Source organism: Euprymna scolopes, chromosome 1, assembly GCF_053919585.1.
Source record: "Euprymna scolopes isolate OS-2025 chromosome 1, ASM5391958v1, whole genome shotgun sequence".
Classification (NCBI taxonomy): Eukaryota; Metazoa; Mollusca; class Cephalopoda; order Sepiida; family Sepiolidae; genus Euprymna; species Euprymna scolopes.
The window spans coordinates 68,662,070-68,682,903 of record NC_136482.1 but is presented as its reverse complement, the minus strand read 5'-3'; the positions used below and the strand labels follow the sequence as shown (position 1 = coordinate 68,682,903).

General features: G+C 33.1%; 1 protein-coding gene across 2 annotated transcripts in view; it reads right to left on the bottom strand.

Moving 5' to 3' along the window:
- Window positions 1-20,834, bottom strand: part of LOC145302393 (uncharacterized) — a 191,597-nt gene that overhangs the window by 15,123 nt on the left and 155,640 nt on the right. For both annotated transcript variants that reach the window (XM_080144664.1, XM_080144655.1), the window contains exon 2: window positions 1,184-1,350. In XM_080144664.1, coding sequence (XP_080000790.1) covers window positions 1,184-1,195 — 12 coding nt within the window. In that variant the 5' untranslated portion in view covers window positions 1,196-1,350. The remainder of the gene's footprint in view (window positions 1-1,183; window positions 1,351-20,834) is intronic.

Below are 20,834 nucleotides of genomic sequence, written 5' to 3'. Positions count from 1 at the left end.
ATACACAGCAAAACTGTTTTCATTTATCTTAGTAATTTAAAAAAAAAAAAAAAAGAAAAAAAAAAGGTAATATGAGGTTCAGGGATGGGAACAGGAGTTTAAAGAGTTTATCATGCATTCCTGAACCACACTGTGAGTTCTTAGGTTGTAAACTTTAAAAAAATATTAAGTGGATGGAGAAGAAAAGAGAAAAATCAATAATTATAATACATATATTACTATATTTGGGACAGCATTTTTTCTATGAATATTTCATTGAACAGCAGGGATAATTCCTGTTTGTTTTTCATGCAATCTGTTTTTCCCATTTGACGGGACAATGTTCGAACGTTCTATTCAATTGTAAAAATAAATTTACCATAGTCGCAAATGTTTTCGGCCTCCAATGAGTAATCTTTCAGCAAGTGATGAATTCAAAAATTGTGTTTAGTGAACTTATTGAAAGTCGTTCAAAATCCAATCATGGAAGCCCTACTTGTTCACATAAACAAACCGACCATGTTCAATATGAGGAGAAGGGCACACTTAAGTGCTTTTAAATGATTTTGATTGACTTTTTCAATAAATTCACTAAACACTATTCAAATATTTGCCTACAAAATGGAAAAAAATACGGATTGCAAGAGAAACAAACAGGAATGATCCCTGCTACTCAATGAAACGTGTGTGTGTGTATATATATATATATATATATATATATATATATTGCTTGAGATGCAACAAAGTCATTTTAGGACTTCATTTTTATTGGTTTGCACATTTTGAAAACATCTTGAAAAATTGTATGAAACTTTTATATTATTCAAATAAAAATGAATTACCCTCTTTCTGATTTCTATTTTATTTCAATGTTTATTAGAGGATTTTTTTTTTTTTTTTTTTTTTAAATATCTGCTCTCCGTTTATCATAACCTATTTAATGCGATATTCGCAACTGAAGAGGGGTGTCTTTACTTATGCCAATGCTATCACAAGTAAATGCAATAGATACAGCTGGAGTTCAACTCTGCTTAGCAGATCCCCATTACAACACTCGCACACTTCTTTCAACTCAACCCTTTAGGAAAAAATTTTTTTTTTCTTTATTAATTTACTCACATTTGATTGCAAAACAAACAAAATCAAAAATTATTCTGGAAAGTTAAAGAGGAATCAGTCGTCATCTGTTCAAATATCAACTCACCTTAGTTAACATGAGAGCATGGATATCAGAATGGTCTCCTTGGAATCCAAGTGCAACTCCAGAATCTCCCACATGTCCAATATATAATTTACTGTATTTGATGATGGCAATGCTCGCGGTTGTTCCTGAAGTGCTGGGGAATCCACTTAATGTTTTAGGCCAGTTATCTGAAGAAAAAAGAAAAAACTTTAACTAAAAACTCCAAGATTTTGAATGTTTATTGCAAGAAAGCACACACATTTTAATATTTAAACTCAATATGTGCAAATACTAAACTTGTTTTTGCTATCTATAAACACCTGTTTATGAAAATTAAACTTTTTATAGACAGTAACAAACCAAATGATCTATAATTTTCTGCCATATTTCCTGAACACTAGCTCAATCTAGTAATACTGAACCAGCAGTGATAAAGATATAAGCATAAAATATGAAATAATTGATGTGAAGTGGTGTTCATTAATGCGTTCTGCAAAACTTAACTGTTGAAAAGTCAGTGCGGAAGTGAAGAAAAAAAAGGATTAGCAAAGAGACATTTATAGACGCATGCCATTATCACTGGTTACTGTTTAGAACTGGAAAAATAATGCTTTCTATAAAAAAAAAAAAAAAAATTGGGGGTAGGACATTAAATAAAATGAGGCCATAATACACTTCAAAGATATTTGCTGAATAAATATAAAATGAAAGAGGGAAAGAATTTCATAAATCGATATAGCTAGCAGAAAGGAAGAAAAAAGAAAATGTCCCATGGAAATAGAGTGAAGTTTTGTCCAATTTATTTATGTTCCCTTATTTATGGGGAAGTTTTCATTTAGTTGTTGTATGACAGTCATATATGTTATATATACACACACAAATACACATTGCTCTTTATTTTAGGATGGAGGATTCATCAAAAGTATCTTTTTAAGTTTTGTCTGTTTGAATAATGCTTCTCGCTAAATACACAGATCGCTGACAAGTTACTAAAAATTGAAATGGTTTCAAGAGAAATCAAAGTATAAGCCTACATAAATATCTGTCTTAATTATTTACATATTTATTGTTTGTGTTTAAAGAGCAGATTTTCAGCAACCGATTATTTGGAGAAGGGCATAACATTTTCCAGAGAAATCCTCAACTGAATATGGGGAAAAAATAGATCAAACAAGCAGAAAACAAATACATGAAAACATTTGAAATGTTGAAAGAGAGGTTCAAGAAATGTAAGATGCACTTTTATCCAAGTGCCATGGGCAGTTTTATATTAATTGTTGCCGTGATAACAAAGCTAAAGACTAGAAAAGTTGTATTTTTTATGAAAGGTATATTTTTTTTCTAAGAGTGTGATAGAGATAAAGAGTGAGATCATATAAGTTCCATTCAACTAAGTTATTTAACATCGTTTATAACAGACTTCTAGGTATGTCTTTGTAGAGACATAAATACACTTTTAATCTATTTTTTCTTTCACCGTAGTTGTTAGGTTGGCAGCATAATTCAAGGAGTTCAAACAAAAGTTCGAATGTTGACTGGAGTTCAAGGTTTGAATCGTATGATCACCAGGAAAGGATGAAACGTGTATGTGGATAAGAATTAAAAAATATTTATCACAGTATTGTTTAGTCTACTTAAGATGAGAATGCTTAAGAATTATAATTTGGTTGTCAAATTTAATGCATAATTCCATCAGATCAGGTTGAACACTACAGCAGCCTTCTAGGTATGTCTGCTTGTAAACTGTAATTCTCATCCTTTCACCATGGTTGTAAGGTAAGTTGCATGGTTCTAGGGCTTAAGACAAAAGTTAAAATAGTGATTTGGGTCTGGTATTTTAATCTTATGACTGGTATTACAATCATCCTTCGTAGTGACGATTTTCGAAAACTATAATTTTAAAAATATTTATTGTAATATTGATTTTTTTATTATTATTATTATTATTATTATATTCATTTAACATCACTTTATCCTTGTTTAAGGGTCAGACTACACAAGCTCACTTTTCACTTCTTATAGTTCAGCAGTTTCCAAATTCCACTCTATAGTCTTGTTCAATCACTTACTTTCAAGATTTCCTTGGCCAGCCAACATTCCTGTGATTCAAGACATTCATACTTTTGCAATGGTTCATCCAAAAAGATAACCATTCCACATGACCATACTGTTGTAATTGATTTGTCCTTAGGCGAGTGTAGTGCTTTCAATAAATTCTCTGATCTGATGTGTTGGGTTTGGTCAGATTTCATATTACAGATCTGATCATCGATCTGTCATTATGCTGCAGACAGTTAAAGGCAGACAGGATGAGCTCCCAACATTTATTGCCATATATCATGACGTTCATGATACAGATGTTATACAACTTATTTTCAATGTAGAGAAGGACAACACTGGATATTATCATAGGCAACAACTGATAAAATCATATCCTGTACCTCTCTACATCCAGGGTCAGTTGTATAACAGCTGTATATGGAGTAGAAATTTGAGAATACAGAGAGTTTTTTTTTTTTTTCTTATTGTTAGAATATTTCTTTTTAACCTAGACTTTTGAAATAAAATTCCATTTTCAAAAGCGAAATATTTTTTCTTCATAATATGTATATCATATATACTTATCCATAAACACGTGCTTTGCCATTATACGCCTCATCAGAGTGAACATGGCAAGATTCAAAACTGGAGACTCAAGCTTAATAATTTAGTAAATCCCTGCTTATAATAAATGTATCGTCATTTATTTATTTTACCTGTGATACTTCTTTGTTGAAAGCACTACCTAAGTTTTAATCTAATTTATAAAACTCACTACGCCTGTCTGTCTGTCTGTGTCTCCATATTTTCAAACTCTCTCTTCCAAAACTAAAAGTCAGAGAGTGGCGTTAGGGGACTCAAATGATTGGATTTTTTATGGACCGTTCTTTTATGGGTCTTTAGTCAGTTAAAATAGTTTTTAAGGGGTCAAAACTGAAAAAAAAAAAAAAAAAAAAAAAAAAAAAAAAAAAAAGTTATATTTTGTACATATATATATTTTTTTTTTTTAAAATCAGTTCATATGCGTGTCACGTTGGTACAGTGGTGACGTCACCAACTTTGAATGCTACAATTTTGCTTTTGATTATGATTCTAACTGATAGAACACAAATACGTTTTTTTTTACCTTTTAAATCACGACTATAATAATATATACGAAATCTGGACAAATTAAAATATCACATTTGAACATATTTTACGACCGGGTAAAGCTGGCCACCCCCCTCTCAAGCTAGTTGGGAATAATTTCCCCTCACCAATGTGATGCCTCTAAATGGATAGCAACAGCAGATGACACCCAAATACTTTTTTTTTACTTTGAAAATCACAACTATAATAATATATATGAACAATGAACAAATTAAAACATCGCATTTAAGTGTATTTGACCGGGCAAAGAAAAGAATAATTTCCCCTCTCACCAATGTGATGCCTCTAAATCGGTACCAACATTATATATATATATATATTTGAAAATATACTTATTCATGGACATGTTTAGGGAGAGAAGGAAGGGGAAAGAGAGTGAAATGGAGAAGACAGGTGAGAGAGAAATAGAGAGGGCAAGGAGAAAGAAGCAGCAGGTAATTCTAGTTTGTCTAGATGTTGGCTGGTTTCCATGCTTGTGCATAGCAAAAAAAGAATCTACTCAATGTTGATGTCAGCAGTTGCCAACAGGTTGGTTTACACCAGATTCTACAGAATAAGTAGAATAATGTGTAGACAAGAAAAAGCGGGCATTTCTATCAAGATCGATTAATACAACTAAAATGTAAAAAAAAAAAAAAAAAAAAAAAAAAAAAAAAAGATTTGATTAAAAGTTGCTATAGGAAAACTAAGTCTCTTTATAAGTATTTCAACATGAACACTAAGAAATGAAAATAAAAAAAACAAACAAGTGAAATATTGTTGTCTCCTCTTGCCCCGAGAAGCATTGGATACCTTCTTGAAAGGTTACAGTTTTCAGTGAAGACTGTGCTTCTCAAAGCTGTCCATTTTGATGTTGGCAGATTCCCATGTAAAAAAAAAAAAAAAAAAATCCAAAATAGTAAACAATGTTGAGATAAGCAGAAAACAACCAATTATGATTAGTAGTTATTCTTCTAGATGAGTTGCTCTACCAAGGCTTGAGGTTTTAGTTTACACTAGAATTTCAGACATTTCCCAAAGGATAATTAAAAAAGTGACATTACAGCCAGAGAGCGGGAGAACTTATAGAACTTGGTATTCCCAAATAATCACCCATCTAAGCTACTAATCCAAATCATCATTGTTTAATTTTGAATGTATACAAGTTAGCTTAATTGCTTCATAACGAACTTTTATGCATGTGTTTGCATTCACTGTACTGACTGACTTTATTGTCTTTGTTCTAACTGAGGTTACTCGATTTCGAAACTAGTTAATTATGTGCTGAACACTACTACTAAAAACAGGAGGATTTTCCTTCCAAACACAAGTTTAAAACAAGTTACAATGTTTTATTTCAACAAGCTAAAATTATACTTGATTTCCCCACCAACCAACAGACTTTTCAAACCATCAAAAACCCTTCCAATTAAACAGTCTATCAGGATGAGAAAAGCCTATCTCTAAGTTTCTTTCCTTGCTTGAAATATAGACACCAACTGGAAGTCCTGCTTGGATAGATAGTGAGTTTACTAAAGAATCATCAGCTCCTAATCTATGGACATAAAAAGTGACTGAAGTGCTTGGTCATACGCACGTGTTAAAATTCATTATTAACGTGAATGATTGAGCACTTACACACTGAATCTAACATTTAAATCTATTTTCAACAACACCTGATGACTGTGCCAAACACCAATAATACAGCAAGTATAAATAATAACAAAAAAAGATTGTCTGAATCAAAACTTTAAATTTTTAAATAATTCTGTACTCGTATGGTCTTTTAACCATTATATTTTGAATTTCAATATCACAGTGCTTACTAACTAACACTGGATTTTTGCATTATTTTTAATATATATATATAGTAGCTGTACCTTGCCACACATTGTTGTGGCTCAAATAGACGCAATGGAAAAAGTTCCAAAATGAGGAAATGCATGTTTCTTATAGATTTAAGTTCCCATTTCGTATGGGTACACAGTTTTTGTTGTTCCATTTTCTTAGCTGATATAGAGATTTTTTTGGTTTGGTGACTCTTTAACACATAACATAAATTGTCCATGTGAAAAAACAGTCAGTGCATAGCTGTAAGCTACACAATTGTAAAGATTGTTTTCTGAGCTTTGTTGATGGTTATTGCAAAAAACAATAAAATTGGAAAGTACAATTTCCTATAAAGTGTAATGGTGTATCCAGTGGAATCATAGGAATACGTGGACTGAAGATATATTCACCTGTGAAAGGGCTTGTTAACTTTATTTTTTCTATGATATTGTTTAATTTTTTTACTACAAGCCATGCGCCATTGCAAACTTGGATTGGTTTATATTTCACATGATAATTAGTATGCCAATTTTCAGTTGCAGTACATGCGGTGGCATCCCTGGCAAATCTAGCTGTTGGATAATTAATCACTTTATCTGCTTCCACAATAGTGTCGATGGATTTGTATTTGATTACCTCACTTGAAATTTTACGTTGAATAATAGTGTTAAGTTCATAGACGTCTTTGTACTGAGCTGCAATTGTATTGATCTGCAAGATTACCTTGTTCACTCATCAAGTGGAATTCATATAATTAATTTGAATATCTGGAAAAATCTTTTTAACCAACTCTTCTTTGGATGTGATAAAATTACAGAAGTTAAGAGTCAAGAATTTGGCCTTAACTCAGATCAGCTGGCACTTTTCCGTACCCAATTTCCCAAAACTGATGCAAAAATTTCTGTGCAGATCGAGCAGTCTACAACTGGACACGCATATTTTGAGTTAAGTTTAATGTCTTCATATCGCACCAAAAAGTAGAGTATTTGAGACAAGCATTTATTTCATCTGTTATTGTTGAGTGAGGAATTGCAGGTAACATTTGTCTGAAATCTGCAAGCAATATTACTGCATTCCCAAAGGGTCTGACATTACCATGCAAATCTTGCAAGGATCGACCAAGAGCCTCAAGTGATTTTTGTGTGCCATTGTGCATTCATCCCAAACAATAAGTTTGCATTTTTGCAATATTTTCCCCCATACTGGATGTTTTGGAAATGTTGAACATGAGATTTTTGAAAAATTGAATGTTTAATAGTAGTTTCAAAGTAGAATAAGTAGTTCTTCTACTTGGTAGCAAGGTCGCAGGTATTCCGCATGCAGCAAGGGCTAAGGCTATGTCATTTTGTCACTGAATGGCTGCCAAAATCAATTTAATTAGAAAGGTTTTACCAGTTACTCCTGGTGCTGTTCAAAGTAACAGCAATTTCCAAATAACTTCTAATCTCACAGTAAGTAAATTAGGTGACTAAAATAAGATTTATCCATGTTTTGACAATGCCTTATTCACTGTAATTAATTTAGGAGACTAAAATAGGATGAAGGATTAGAGATGGACAGATAGAGAGGAAGATATATAGGTAGAAAAGAGAAAGTTTGTTTGGTTTGGTTGTTTTTGTTTTATGGCATATCAACCCTTTTCAGGTTATTTAATGCCGAATCCAAAGATTTTGAAGAAAAATTTTTTAATAGAATATATTTGTTGTTTTCAAGTCGGTTTCTATTTAACCCATAGTTGAGACCTCCATAGTTGGGACCTTAACAGGTACTACCACTCTGGGTCAGAGTGGACCTGGGAGCAATGGCAATTATAGGGTGGCTCCACACTCCCCAAAGCCCGCAAGCTGGGGCCTCACCACTGAATATAGTTTAAGGTCATATACAGGACCAAAGAGAAAGTGAGAGGAAAATAGAGAAAGAGAGAGATAGAGGGATTGAGAGATAGACAGAGAGAGGAAAGAGTTAGAAACAGAGAGGGAGCGAGACAGAGGAAAAGAGAAGGGGAGAGAGAGGGGGAGTTAGAGAAAGGTGCTCAAAGAGAGATGGAGAAGGTGATATAGAGAGAAAGATAGATTGAGAGAGGGAGAGAGAGAGGAGGAGAGAACTAGAGGGTGAACTACACTTCACCGTTTTTTTCCCCCTCGATCAGTAGAGAAATCCTTCAAGACTGAGGCAATTTTTATTTTTGGTACTATCCAGAGTACCCTTTTCTCGGGAGCTAGATTTTCCCTACATTAGAAACCGACCGGGTTATCTGTACTTTCACCTAACAATTTAATAAACAAAAAGATATTGTAAAACTTGAATTTAACACGGAAATACTATTTTAAAAGATAGCACGGTACCATAAGTGCATAAGCGCCACTTTATTTTAAATATTTATTTTCCAAAAGAATTGTTTGAATAAATCTGTAGTGGTTAACAAACTATTTTATATATGCGGATCAATGCCCTTCGTCAACGTGATCCAGCAAGACTGACCAATCAGTTGGCAGAGAGCATTGATTGTACCTATTTACAATGCCTCCCCACAGGACAGAGTTAGACACCAGGGTCGTTTTTTAACGTGGAGAAAAGGTACAAAAATAAAAAATTGTCTCAGTCGTGAAGGACTGCTCCTTCACCGAAAGAGAACAAGAAATGGAAGTGCAGCATCTGAAGAACAGATACTACACTTTGATGTATTTATTTGCTCCCCCACCGAGCAAATTAGGCGCAAGGCCGATTTTTAATGTGAGGAGTGAAGGGGAAATGGGGATCAACTCCCCAGGTAGTAGGGGAGCTGGATAATGACAATTGGTATGAAGGGTTGCCCCTACATTGACCAAGGTCTTATATGTGGAGTTGCCCCCACATATGGTCTTTGCTTGCAGTATCTTTTGGAACAGATACTACACTTTGAGATATTAAATCCTTTATTCATATTAAAAATACATTGAAAAATCAACACTTTGATCTTGGCCAAAAGGCCAAGTTTGTAGCTGTCCCCTAAAGGACTATTTTTAGCCCTTTGGAAACTCAGCTGATTTTGGCAGAGAGACTCCAACCAGTGACCAGAACAGATTTCTCTCACAGCACTCCTAACACCGCTACTCACTGGCTACTGCCATCCGTCACTCATCTACCCGACCATCAGCAGACAACACCCAGCCAGGCAGATTCCTTTGCCCTTTCTTTCTTTTCAGTTCGAGAAACAATCTCGTCTTTCTTCTGCAAGAAACCCCTTTTGTTGTTATTTGTTTCAAGATGTTTTGTTGTTTTTGTGATTATTAATTAAATTATTAGGAGAGTAATGCACCTACTTTTCTTCTCCTAAAAATCCACAAAGAATTAAATTTTAAGTGTTGTGTAATTATTTTCTCAGCGTTCAGATAAAGCCGAGTGTTGCCGATGTAATAAAGTTACGGGAAAGAAATTATAAAGTAAAATTTTAAATGTAGAAACCAAACATTAACAGAAAAATACACCCTACCGTTCATTTGTATTTCTTATTAAATGTTTGTAGAAAATGTAGTTTTTTTTGTCAAATAAATTTTAAGCTATTTTTGCAATAAATAATAGCAACTTCATTAATCTTTACAACTTGCCCCAGCATATTATAAACACCCAACCTCCCCATGTTAAATAGGCTTTCCGAATAACTTCCCCCCAACCTCCCCATGTTAAGAATGACTTTCGAGGTTTTGGGGGGAAGGCGTTTCATCCGAAAGCCATTTTTAACATGGAGAGATTAGGGTGTTTATAATACGCTAGGGCAAGTCAACCAGCAACTTTCCTGTCAAAGCATTTTCTTATAATTTAGAAAAAGTGAAACAAACTTTTTTTTGTATATATATATATATATATTTTTTTTTTCAAGTTTTTAAACAACAAACAAAACTGGTGTGTGTGTGTGCATATATATATATATATATATATATAGCCGAATCTCGGTGAGTAGTTTTTTTGTTATTATTATTTTGTTATGCCAGGGAGAACATGTAAAAAAAAAAAAAAAAAAAAAAAAAAACCAAAAAACAAATTAATGAGATTTTTTCTATATAAAAAAAATCAGGATAAATGGTATACTTGTCGAAATGAAAAGTCATTGAATCGAAATAATGAAAGCAGATTCAATATAAACCGGAAGTATTTCCGGTAAGTAGCCTCGGCTGAAATCGGAACAGAAAATAACGATGTCGAAAAAAGTTTTTATAATATGTTAATATTTTTTTACTTTTTAATATTTAAAAACACAGTTGGGTTAGATACAATCACTGTTGCAAAATATGACGAAAAACGAACCTGTAGTTTTCTAGTTAAGTTGAGCAAACCAGACGTTTCATATATATATATATATATATATTATATATATATATATATATATTACATACACAAAATGACAGTGTGTGCATGTTTTTTATAGAAAGAAAATTTTTATGTAGATTCTCTAATCTAAGTGAATTTGCACATAAAATTTCCGTGGGAAAACAATAGAAGTAGTCTTGAGTCTTGAAATGGCCCCCTCTACCCGCCGAAAAATTATGAGGGCAGACCTTCCCTTTAAACTTCAAATACATCCTCTTATGAAATTCAAACCGTATGGATAACATTCTTCAGTGGAGACAATGAAAGTGGTGCATAGTTTCTAAGAGACCTATGAAGCAGAATCTTAAAACTTAAAATATGTATATTCGATTTAATGAAATTTTAACCTTATGTATAAGACATTGTTTTCCAAAATTTCAGTTTTTTCTCACTACATAAGGGAGCAAAATGAGAAGCAGTCAAAAAGAAAAATCAATCATCACTTATCAAAACCCAGAGGCCACTCGAGGATAAGGGTTAATAAGTGTACAGTGGTCAATGAGACAATATTGTATAATTGTTAGTGAAAATTTGGTAAATAGGATTACTTAAGAGGAACAGCTCATCAAGAACTTTTTTCATTGGACTTGAAGACAACCATGTTATAATCAGCCAGAGAGCAGGCAAATGAAGTGGGTTCCACAGATGTGCAGTTCTAAGAAGCTTTGTTCATGCCATTTACGTTTAGATTTAGGCACAGATAAAGAGTGGGGGAAATTATTGATAGTGTTTTCAGCTAGACGAGTGTTTCTTGTGAAAGTTTGGCGAAGAGGGACCATAGATTGGAACTCAGATGAGCACTTGCCACGAAAATAATGATAAAGCAGAGACAGGTTCACAACGTCTCTCCTGTGAGAAAGAGGTTGCAGAGAAGAGAAAAGGGCATCCCTCACTAGACTATGAAATCTATTTTGAACTCTGTCGAGGCAGGATAAGGTCTTTCTCACAGCTTTTGCCCAGATGTGGCAACAGTACTCCATTTGTAGTAAATAAAAAAATAATTCAATGTGTAATTATGAAAATTACATTGACATGAGAAAAACATGCATGTGAAGTTGTCTTATAAGTTTATCAATATAAATTATGCTACTGTGGCCACTAAAACAATTTTAATTGATCATAAAACAGAGTATTATTTTCTATTGATGAGCAACAAGTGAATAGAATTTTAATATTTGTCTCCAACCATGATTTCACAATTCAATAGAAAGCCACAGAGGCCTCATTTAATCAAGTGATTTTTCTCTTTGCTTCATAAAATCAGATCACAAGAATATTTGTTATTCATGAATGCATTATTGAATGAATGTGAATAAAAGAGCCGCATAATTGGCACAGATTATCAGTTTCATGATAATTAAACTAGAAAAACTTCTTGTTTTGTACGAAGGAAAGAGGAATCCATTGGAAATTTCAGATTCGGAAAGCAAAGTAATAGTTGAAAACCGGTTTGAAGGAGTAGAAGTTAGTGATCAATTTACTGTAAAACTGAATAGAGATAGTGACAGAGGTGGGCAAAATATATCATGAATAATCATAACCACGATGGGTGTATCTACAGAGTTTTCCCATCTAGTCAATCACTACTGAATCATTTTGTTTTGAACTTTATTTTTCATAAAGGAAAATCGCAAATGTCTACCTCATGAAATATGCTTGTTAGAAAATAAAAAACTCAAAACACAATTTCAGACTTAAGTGATAATTTATTTTGTCTGAAATGAGTCACCTGTAATTTAAACTGTATTATCAGTTGACTTTTGAGACTAATTGCAATATTATCAATATGAGCATTAGTAGCAGCGGTAAGCAAAATTCAGGCAATTTTTTGGTTATTTGAATTTGAAAATTTCTTAGAATATATAATTAAATTTAATTATATTCTGATAAGAATATATACGTTTAAAGTAAAAAAAAAAAAAAGCTTTTATCTTGAAGAGAAAAAATAAAAGGTACAGCGATTTTTCAAGACTTAAGAATTTAAAACAGAACTTTTTGAGGATTTTAACTGCTTGGAGCCAACAATTTTAAAACTGACACTATAAAGCCTTGATCACAACAAAATAACAAAAATGTTTTTTCAAACATTAAAGAATCTATGATGCACCTTAAGTAATTACTTTTATTTCATGATTTTTGTGTTGGAAAGACACTTAACCAAATTTTCTCATATAGATGATGCTTTGAATGTTTAAGAAAATTAGGATCAGACAAGCATACTTGATACAGAAATGTCATTCTTTCAACAGAAGTTTTACTGAACCAGTGGAACAGATTACAGAAATATTTAGGTTTCCGTCTGCTACAATTGCCTAAAACTGTCAAAAAAATGATGCTGAACTACATTATCTTCGCTGGTCTAGCAAATCGTGAATATGAAAGATTTCAAATGAAATCACTTACAAAGAATCAGTTTAAATGTCTGATATTTATTGCCGGACTTCAACCTCCACAGGATTAAAACATTCATACAGATGTATTTTCAAGACTGAATCAGGATAAATAAGTCACAGTTCAAGCTCTCATTACAGAATGCCAATGTTTAAGCTTTGAACATGACACAATAATGTTATATCCTAGAGTAGGATCATCCTTATCAACCAATCTATATATATAAAAGCGAAAATGTGTTTGTGTTTGCATTTTTTCTGTATGTCCGGCAAAGGCTTTTTTCTGGCTGCTTCTCGGCTTGCTCGCTCATTCTTAGAACTTTTTATATGCTACCGAGATAATATCTAACAATTACAAAATGACGTCGTAAAAATCTTTTATTTCAGCCAATTTTATCTTACAAAATTCATGCTATGAATTCGTTTTTTTCTGCTCCTGCTGCTATGGCGTGATAATTGACCTACAAAATGACCTGGATTTTTAAACGCTTATTTTGCACTCTCCTAAAGTCCCTACCTTCATGGCGTAATGCTATGTTATGAGACTATTAACCTCAAGGCTTCGGGATTGAGCCTACCTCCTTCTCAAAACTTTGACTTTTTTTTTTTTTTTAAATATTTAAACAGGGTTATTACTTTTAGTTTCCATCTACAATCCCCTAACACACACACACCTTTTTCTTTTTAAGATTTTTTAAAGTTTTATCACATTCGTGTTTTTTTTCTATCATGTTTGTGTTTTCTGTTTTAGTTCTCGTTTTTCCGATTTGAAAAAATTTTAACACTGTTTGCATCACGTTCGTTTTGTTTTTTTTTAAATATTTAAACAGAGTTATTACTTTGCTTATTCTTTTATTTTGATTTACCTCCCTCAGCACCCACACGTCTAAACACCCGGGCAACGCCGCTAGTCTCTTTTAAAGAGGAAACTTAGTTCGGCCATGCTGTGCACCGCAACACAGGAGAGTATAAACCCTTGTATTGAGGAAAGCAATAATTTCAGAAGCATTCCAAGGTTGGCAAAGAAAAGATGCCTAGGAGGCCAGCTGAAGACATGGTTGTATACCCCTAAAGCTGATGTTGAACCTAAATCCAGTTCACAGGTTTATTATGTTCACCGCTGGTTCCTTGGCCGCTATAGAGCATCATGCATGGTCATCATTCATCTAGGATGGTTGAATATCGCTTCAAGTACAAGTAATGATGGTACAATAATCCGATAATCCATCCACAACAATCGGTGAACAAAAACTAATAAACCTCTTTGGAAACCAAGTGTTTGCTGGATTTGCAACAAGATATTTTTTTTTGTGTGCCTTTGTCCTTTTAAGAAGCATAAGTGTTAGGAATGTTTCAGTTATGGGCATAAAGGATTTTATAATCCTCAGAAAAGCCAATGCTTCTAATTAACACACACACACACACACACACACGTTATTCAAATTTGACACAAGAAATGAAAAGAAATAAGAAAAATAAAGACAAGCTCAAAGAAATCAAATTCAAATTATTTTTTTCAACATTCAAAATTTATTTTTGATTTTGCAGAAAATTTATCACTTGTAAATAGCAATAGACTGTCTTGTTTCACAAAGCTTCGGACATTACCCTCATCTCATGCTTCATGTGTAAACATCTTGGAAAACCCGGCATTAACAGAAACACATCTAGCTCAAAGTGGGTCAGGCGACACTTCAATTGACAGGCGAGTTAAATTGCAATATGTCCTTTAAAGAAAAAAACATTTTCTGAAACATGCCATCTCTGATAATTTTTATTTAAATTTGCTTCACATAGACTGGATAGAGGAATTAAATTATTTTTGATAATCCTCTTAACTGCATTTGTGGAATTCTAAATATCTTCTATTTCTGATCTTGTAAAATAATTCACAGAAACAAGCAAAATTTTAACCATAATTTTGCCTGCATGAGTCTTGGTTCATCAGTAAAGTAGCTTCATAAACTAAAGTGCACAGAAATAAATATTTTCGTGAGAAAATGAAAAGATGGTAGAATAAGTACATGTGTAGATTAAATCGATTTATAAACTCAACTTCATTGTAAGTGCAATCAAGCAGCATCAAGAAACTCTTCAGATATTCGAATGTCTATTGACTGTGACAGCACACTTTAAGTACATTCAGATTTCCTCATTATCAAAAGCACGTCATGTCTTGAAAGGGAACAGATTTAGAAGCTGTCCTCAAAATGCAGTTATTTTTCATCATCGCATTCAACACCTTGTGAGAATATATAAAAAAATTTTTTATTTGTTTTTCACTACCATTTTCAAACACTAATAGATTTCTAATCTGAACGTTTCAGACAAAAATGTTATTTTTGCGCTTTTTTAAAACAATCCGATGAAATTTGTAGTTTAAACGTGGCCAAAACTGAGCAGATATGATTTCAGAAAATTAATATTCAATTTGTAATTCTTTTATACTTTTAAAGATAAATTTATTACTACCTCTATTACGCTGATATCTAAGTAGACATAGTTCTGGTCATAATGACACGGATTTATTTTTTCACAAAAGAGTCATCACTCGTCAAGGCCCAGAGGCCACTCCAGGATAAGGGTTAATGAGTGTACAGTAGTCAATGGGAAAATGTTGCCGTAATCGTTAGTAGTGGAAATTTGGTAAATGGGATTACTTAAGGGGATGGCTCATCAAAAACTTGTTCACATTGGATTTGAAAACGACCATATTGTAGTTAGTTGGAAAGCAAGAAAACAGAACAGAGTTCCACAGGTGTGCAATTCTAAGAAGAAGCTTTGTTCATGGAATCTATGTTTAGTTTTAGGCACAGATAAAGAGTGGGGGAAATGGTTGATAGTGGTTTTAGCTAGACAAGTGTCTTTCATGAAAGTCAGGCTAAGGGGGACCATAGACTGGAGCTCAGATGAGCACTTGCCATGGAAATAACTATAAAGCATAGACAGATTCGCAACATCTCTTCTGTGAGAAAGAAGTTGCAAGGAAGAGAAAAGGGCATCCTCCACCAGATTACAAAGTATATTTTGAACTCTGTCAAGGCAGGATAAGCTGCTTCTAATAGTTCTTGCCCAAATGTGGCAACAGTATTCCATCCTTGGATGTACTTGGCTCTTATACAGGTAGAGAATTGCATCAGTAATGAGATATCTACTGGAGTGGTAGAACGATCCCACCATTTTTCCAACAGCCTTAGCAACGGATTTGACATGAGTGTCCCATCTCAGATCAGGAGTAAATGTCAAGCCCAGAAGCTTATCAAAACATGGAGCCTCCCCAAGATGAGAGCCATTCATTTCAATTGATACCAGATGGGGGGTCAGAGCACTGATGATGTAAAGATAGAAGCTTGGTTTTAGATACATTAAATTAGCCAGTCAACTGTTTCCCCATTGCACCACGTGCTCAAGATCAGAGGAGAGAGAATCAGAGAGAATTTGGTTGTTTACAGCCTTTGAAGCATTGCCATAGATGGTAGTGTCATCAGCATAAATGTCTACAAATGATCTTAGGATATGATTAGGGAGATCATTGATATAGATCAGGAAGAGAGTTAGGTCCAGTATGGACCTCAGACTTAAAGCAAACTAAATACTGTATCACTGGACGAATACTAAACATAATTAAATCCTTCTTAGGTAAGAGAAAAATCCAGGTTGTCCTCAACGGTCGTACATCTAAACAATATAAATGCAGGTGTGCCTCAGAGGTCTATCCTTGGACCTTTATTATTCCTAATATTCATAAATGACCTCCCCGACAAAATTGCCTCTGAGATGGGTATATATGCTGATGACACCACGCTCTATAACAAGCACGACAGGAAAACAAATGAACACATATCTAAGGAAATGGCAGAAACACAAGAGGATGACCTCCAATCTATAGTGGAATGGGGACAAAAATAAAGTCACATTCAATGCTGCTAAGACTAAACTTGTTTCCTTCAATAATTACAAGAAACCCTCTCTACCGCCAATAGCAATGGCCAAAGAGTCATTATCTGAAAGTACTTCTTTTAAACTTCTCGGCCTAACGTTCACAAGAAACAAGAGTTGGAACAATTACATTAAGAGCATTGCCAGGGCCACTGCGAAGAAGGTAGGTTCTCTCTACCGTGCTAGAAAGCTACTAATGCCCGAAAGTCTCCTGTACCTCTATAAGACCACCATTTGCCTATGTATGGAGTATTGTTGTCATATTTGGGCTGGTGCATTTGCTACTAGTCTCTTTCCTAGACAAGGTCCACAAGAGAGTCTCCAACCTGATAAGTCCTGAACTGTCATCTAAGCTTCAGCTTTTGTCTCGGTGCTTCCCCAACTGTACTGACATGCAGAAGTTCAAGTGTAACGTGAACCGACATCTTGCTGCCCAACTCCCAGTAGTTCATGTCCCTGATAGTAGCCCCTTACACCAAAGTGGCAATGTGCTTTGTTTGGGATGAAAATGTAATAAAAAATAAAAATAAAAAATTCTACAATAAGAAAAAATAAACTTGTAAATGATGCTGTTCAAACTATTATACTACAACTCATTTCAATACAAAAACGACATTGATAGCATTTACAATTTCTTCCGCTTTGAACAGGCAAATCTTTAATGAAGTGAGAAACACTTAAAAACACTTTAAAATAATCACATGCATGCAAATATGTACAGAACATGAGTTTTTGTTAACTACTTTTTACACTAGAGGACATAGAAAACTGAAATTTCATTAAAATAATTCCATATCAATGCAAATTATTTACCATGTTTTCTTTGAAATGAATAATGATAAATATTTTTAACTTTAATGAGATTTTAAACAAATTTTGATGGACTCGGTATAGTGGATATTAAAATCTCACTTAATAAATCTTTGGCCTAATTAATGAAACAACTTTTAGGCAAACCCCTACTTTATCCATCAACAGTCTTCTTGAATAATACAATAATTCCTAACATTTCTAAAATTTTGTAGAACAATTTGATATGTTTCTAAATTTATTTTTATTTTTTTTAGATGAAGATTAGACATTTGTTTCATTTGGATTCTTTGGATTACTGTTCTTATCTTGACTGTCATTTTCACAACATTTAGGTTGAATTACTTAGGATATCTATCCAGTCATGGCTGCTGCCTCTGAAGTAAATAAAGGGTTCAATTTTAAATTCTGTTCACATTCCAGAGTTCAGCAAGATGCACCTGAAGAAGATTGGAGATTACATCAACCAACATGTTGTGAAAACACTTAAGATGAGAAGAGTAGTCAGATGAATCCAAATAATACAAATTTGACATCTCTTCTTCAATGCAACCAAATTTTTCCTCCCCGAGCATTCTTTTGAGGTCTACAAGCAGCCAATAGTTGCTGGGTTACAGATCTAGAGAAGGGAGTGGATGCAGAAGCAATTCAAAGTGTAATTCATGTAGGTTTGCCAACATTGTGATTAACTTGTGACGGTTTGTCTTGGTGAAAGCACTTTTTTTTTCTTCATTTGTGGCTTTCTTTTTTTGCAATTTTTTACCATCAAACACACTGATAATGCTATATAATTCGCTATTCATAGTTTTTCCTTTTGAGGTAATCAATGCAAAATGTACCTTGTGCATCCCAAAATACGAAAGCTAAAACCTTACTTGTTGATGTTGTTCATCATTCATTTCATATGAATCAGATGATTTTTGTTAGCATTCATTTCCTCAATATCTTTAGTTAGAATCTTCCTAGAAAAAACATTGGGTACTTGTGGAAGAAGCAACATGAAGGTTGCCAACATAACTAAGTAAAAGTGATGCCCTGGATTAAACTGAATTTGAACTTGGTACATTCATGTGGTCAGTCTGTTGTTGGTTGCTTTGGACGGTTTTCACCTGCTACTGTCTACTCAGTTGACTGCAAATTTGATATTGGAGTGAAGTGATGAGTTTATGTTTCATCCAATATCACGTATCGATGCAGAAACTCCTTTTTGTTGCATTAAAACTTTTGCGGACAATACAGAAAATTTAGGTTTTGTTTTTGATGGACTATGAGCAAACATGGCACTCACTTTGAATGCAGTTTTCTCATTAGCTCATAGTTCATGCAAAATAATATGCTATCTTCAAATTCTCTGCTATCTCACACATCTTTAATTTACGATTGTCAAAAAGAAATATGGAGATTTTAAAGTTTTTTTTGTTTTTTTTTAAAAACAACTGACGAATTTGGGTAACCTGCATGTTCAGCATCATTTGAGTCTATACACCTGTGTTTAAAGTCAACATACCACTTTAACTATTGTTTCCAATGGAGTAGAGTGAATAATACTTATCAAGTCATTACTTTGCTTGAATATTTTTTTTTTCTCTATCAGAAAATAATACTTACCATAGGAAAGTAAAATTTTTACAAGGTTTTGAACATCTGCAACAGTCACTTCACTTAGATAATTATAATTTTTAAAGTGATGATGAAACTAGGCTCAAATTGAGACATGTACCATTTTGAAATAAGTACTTTATAAAATTCAAATGGATTTGCATTAGTGGCACCATTTACATGTCAGTTCTGGGACTTATTAAATGTTTGTTACAGACACACAACATAAAGTTATGTAAATTTCTTTTGTTTCAAGACACTTTTGAGAGGTTATCACAATTAAGCAGCCATTTCATCTGAATATATTGGAAATATTTGAAAAATTGACATTTCTGAAATGAAATTTCACAAATTTGTGAATTTTATATATTATGCATTATAACTATTATACAGAATGTTTTTTACCAACATAAAAAAGGTATAACTCAAAATACAAGTATAGATGCCATACTAAAATTCCAGTTTCCAAGTTGTATGCAAATTAAAGTTATTAACAAAAACTTGCAGAACTTAAGTGTATCTCTAACAGTTCACATTAAAAAATATTTTTAAACAGGTTACAAATTTATTCAATTAATTGAATGCTCAAACGGTACTCTAAATAATTCAAGTAAATTTCACAAAAATTTGATTTAAATATAGAGCCAGCATGCAGCATCTGTTAATGAAAATAAAAAGATTTCTTTTTTCAGCATTACTACTGCATTTTTTATTTCAACAATTTTATTGATAGTAAATCAAAATAACAATTTAATGTGAAATTACAAGTTCAATTGAAACGAGAAACACAAATAAATTGTTTCATTGAAAATGTTCTCTATGGCAAACTCCATAATGATGATGAAAGCCCGTGAAGGCAAAAAAAACCTACTTTCCTAAGCCCCCTCCCTCACTCCCAAGTAGTCTATTTATGGTTCTGTGATAGGTGAAAGATTGGAAGGCAAAACTAGGATGAAGAGATTAAGTGTTGTAGAGGTAATAACCGAGAAGCTATTGACTTCAAGTAAAAAATCCTGGCAACTGAGAAGAAAATTGTGCAAAGTTAACTCGGCAGAGGGAAGGGGGTAAAGGAGGAATTGGTTTATTCGCAACTTGCATTTCTATAGACATAGATTACCTCCATCCCCATTAGCATACAAAAATACGCTTGCCTTCTCAATAATGAAAAATCCATGTCAGAAGAAAACATGAACACACACCATAAGAAATGTTTCCTGATATTCTTGCATTAAAAAAAAAAAAAAAAGTCTAATAGGTTTCTTATGAATTTATTAGAAGTACACTTCAGTTATTCAACCTTTTTCATCATCGACTGTATGAGACTTTAGCATAAAGTGGATTGGAATCGATTCAACAAGAGAATATAAGATGCATAAATTATAAGGTAAACAGAACACTATCTTGTACTCTGTGTGTGCGAACGTAATGGAGATAAAAAGTTTATGTAAATGTGAAGAAATTAAGAGAATAAGATTATATGTTATACACACACACACACAAATTAATAAAAAATCTTTAAAACGTATTTATCATGTAACTGATAAATACACGTTTTGATAATTTAGTGTTAATTGGCATTCATATTTAAC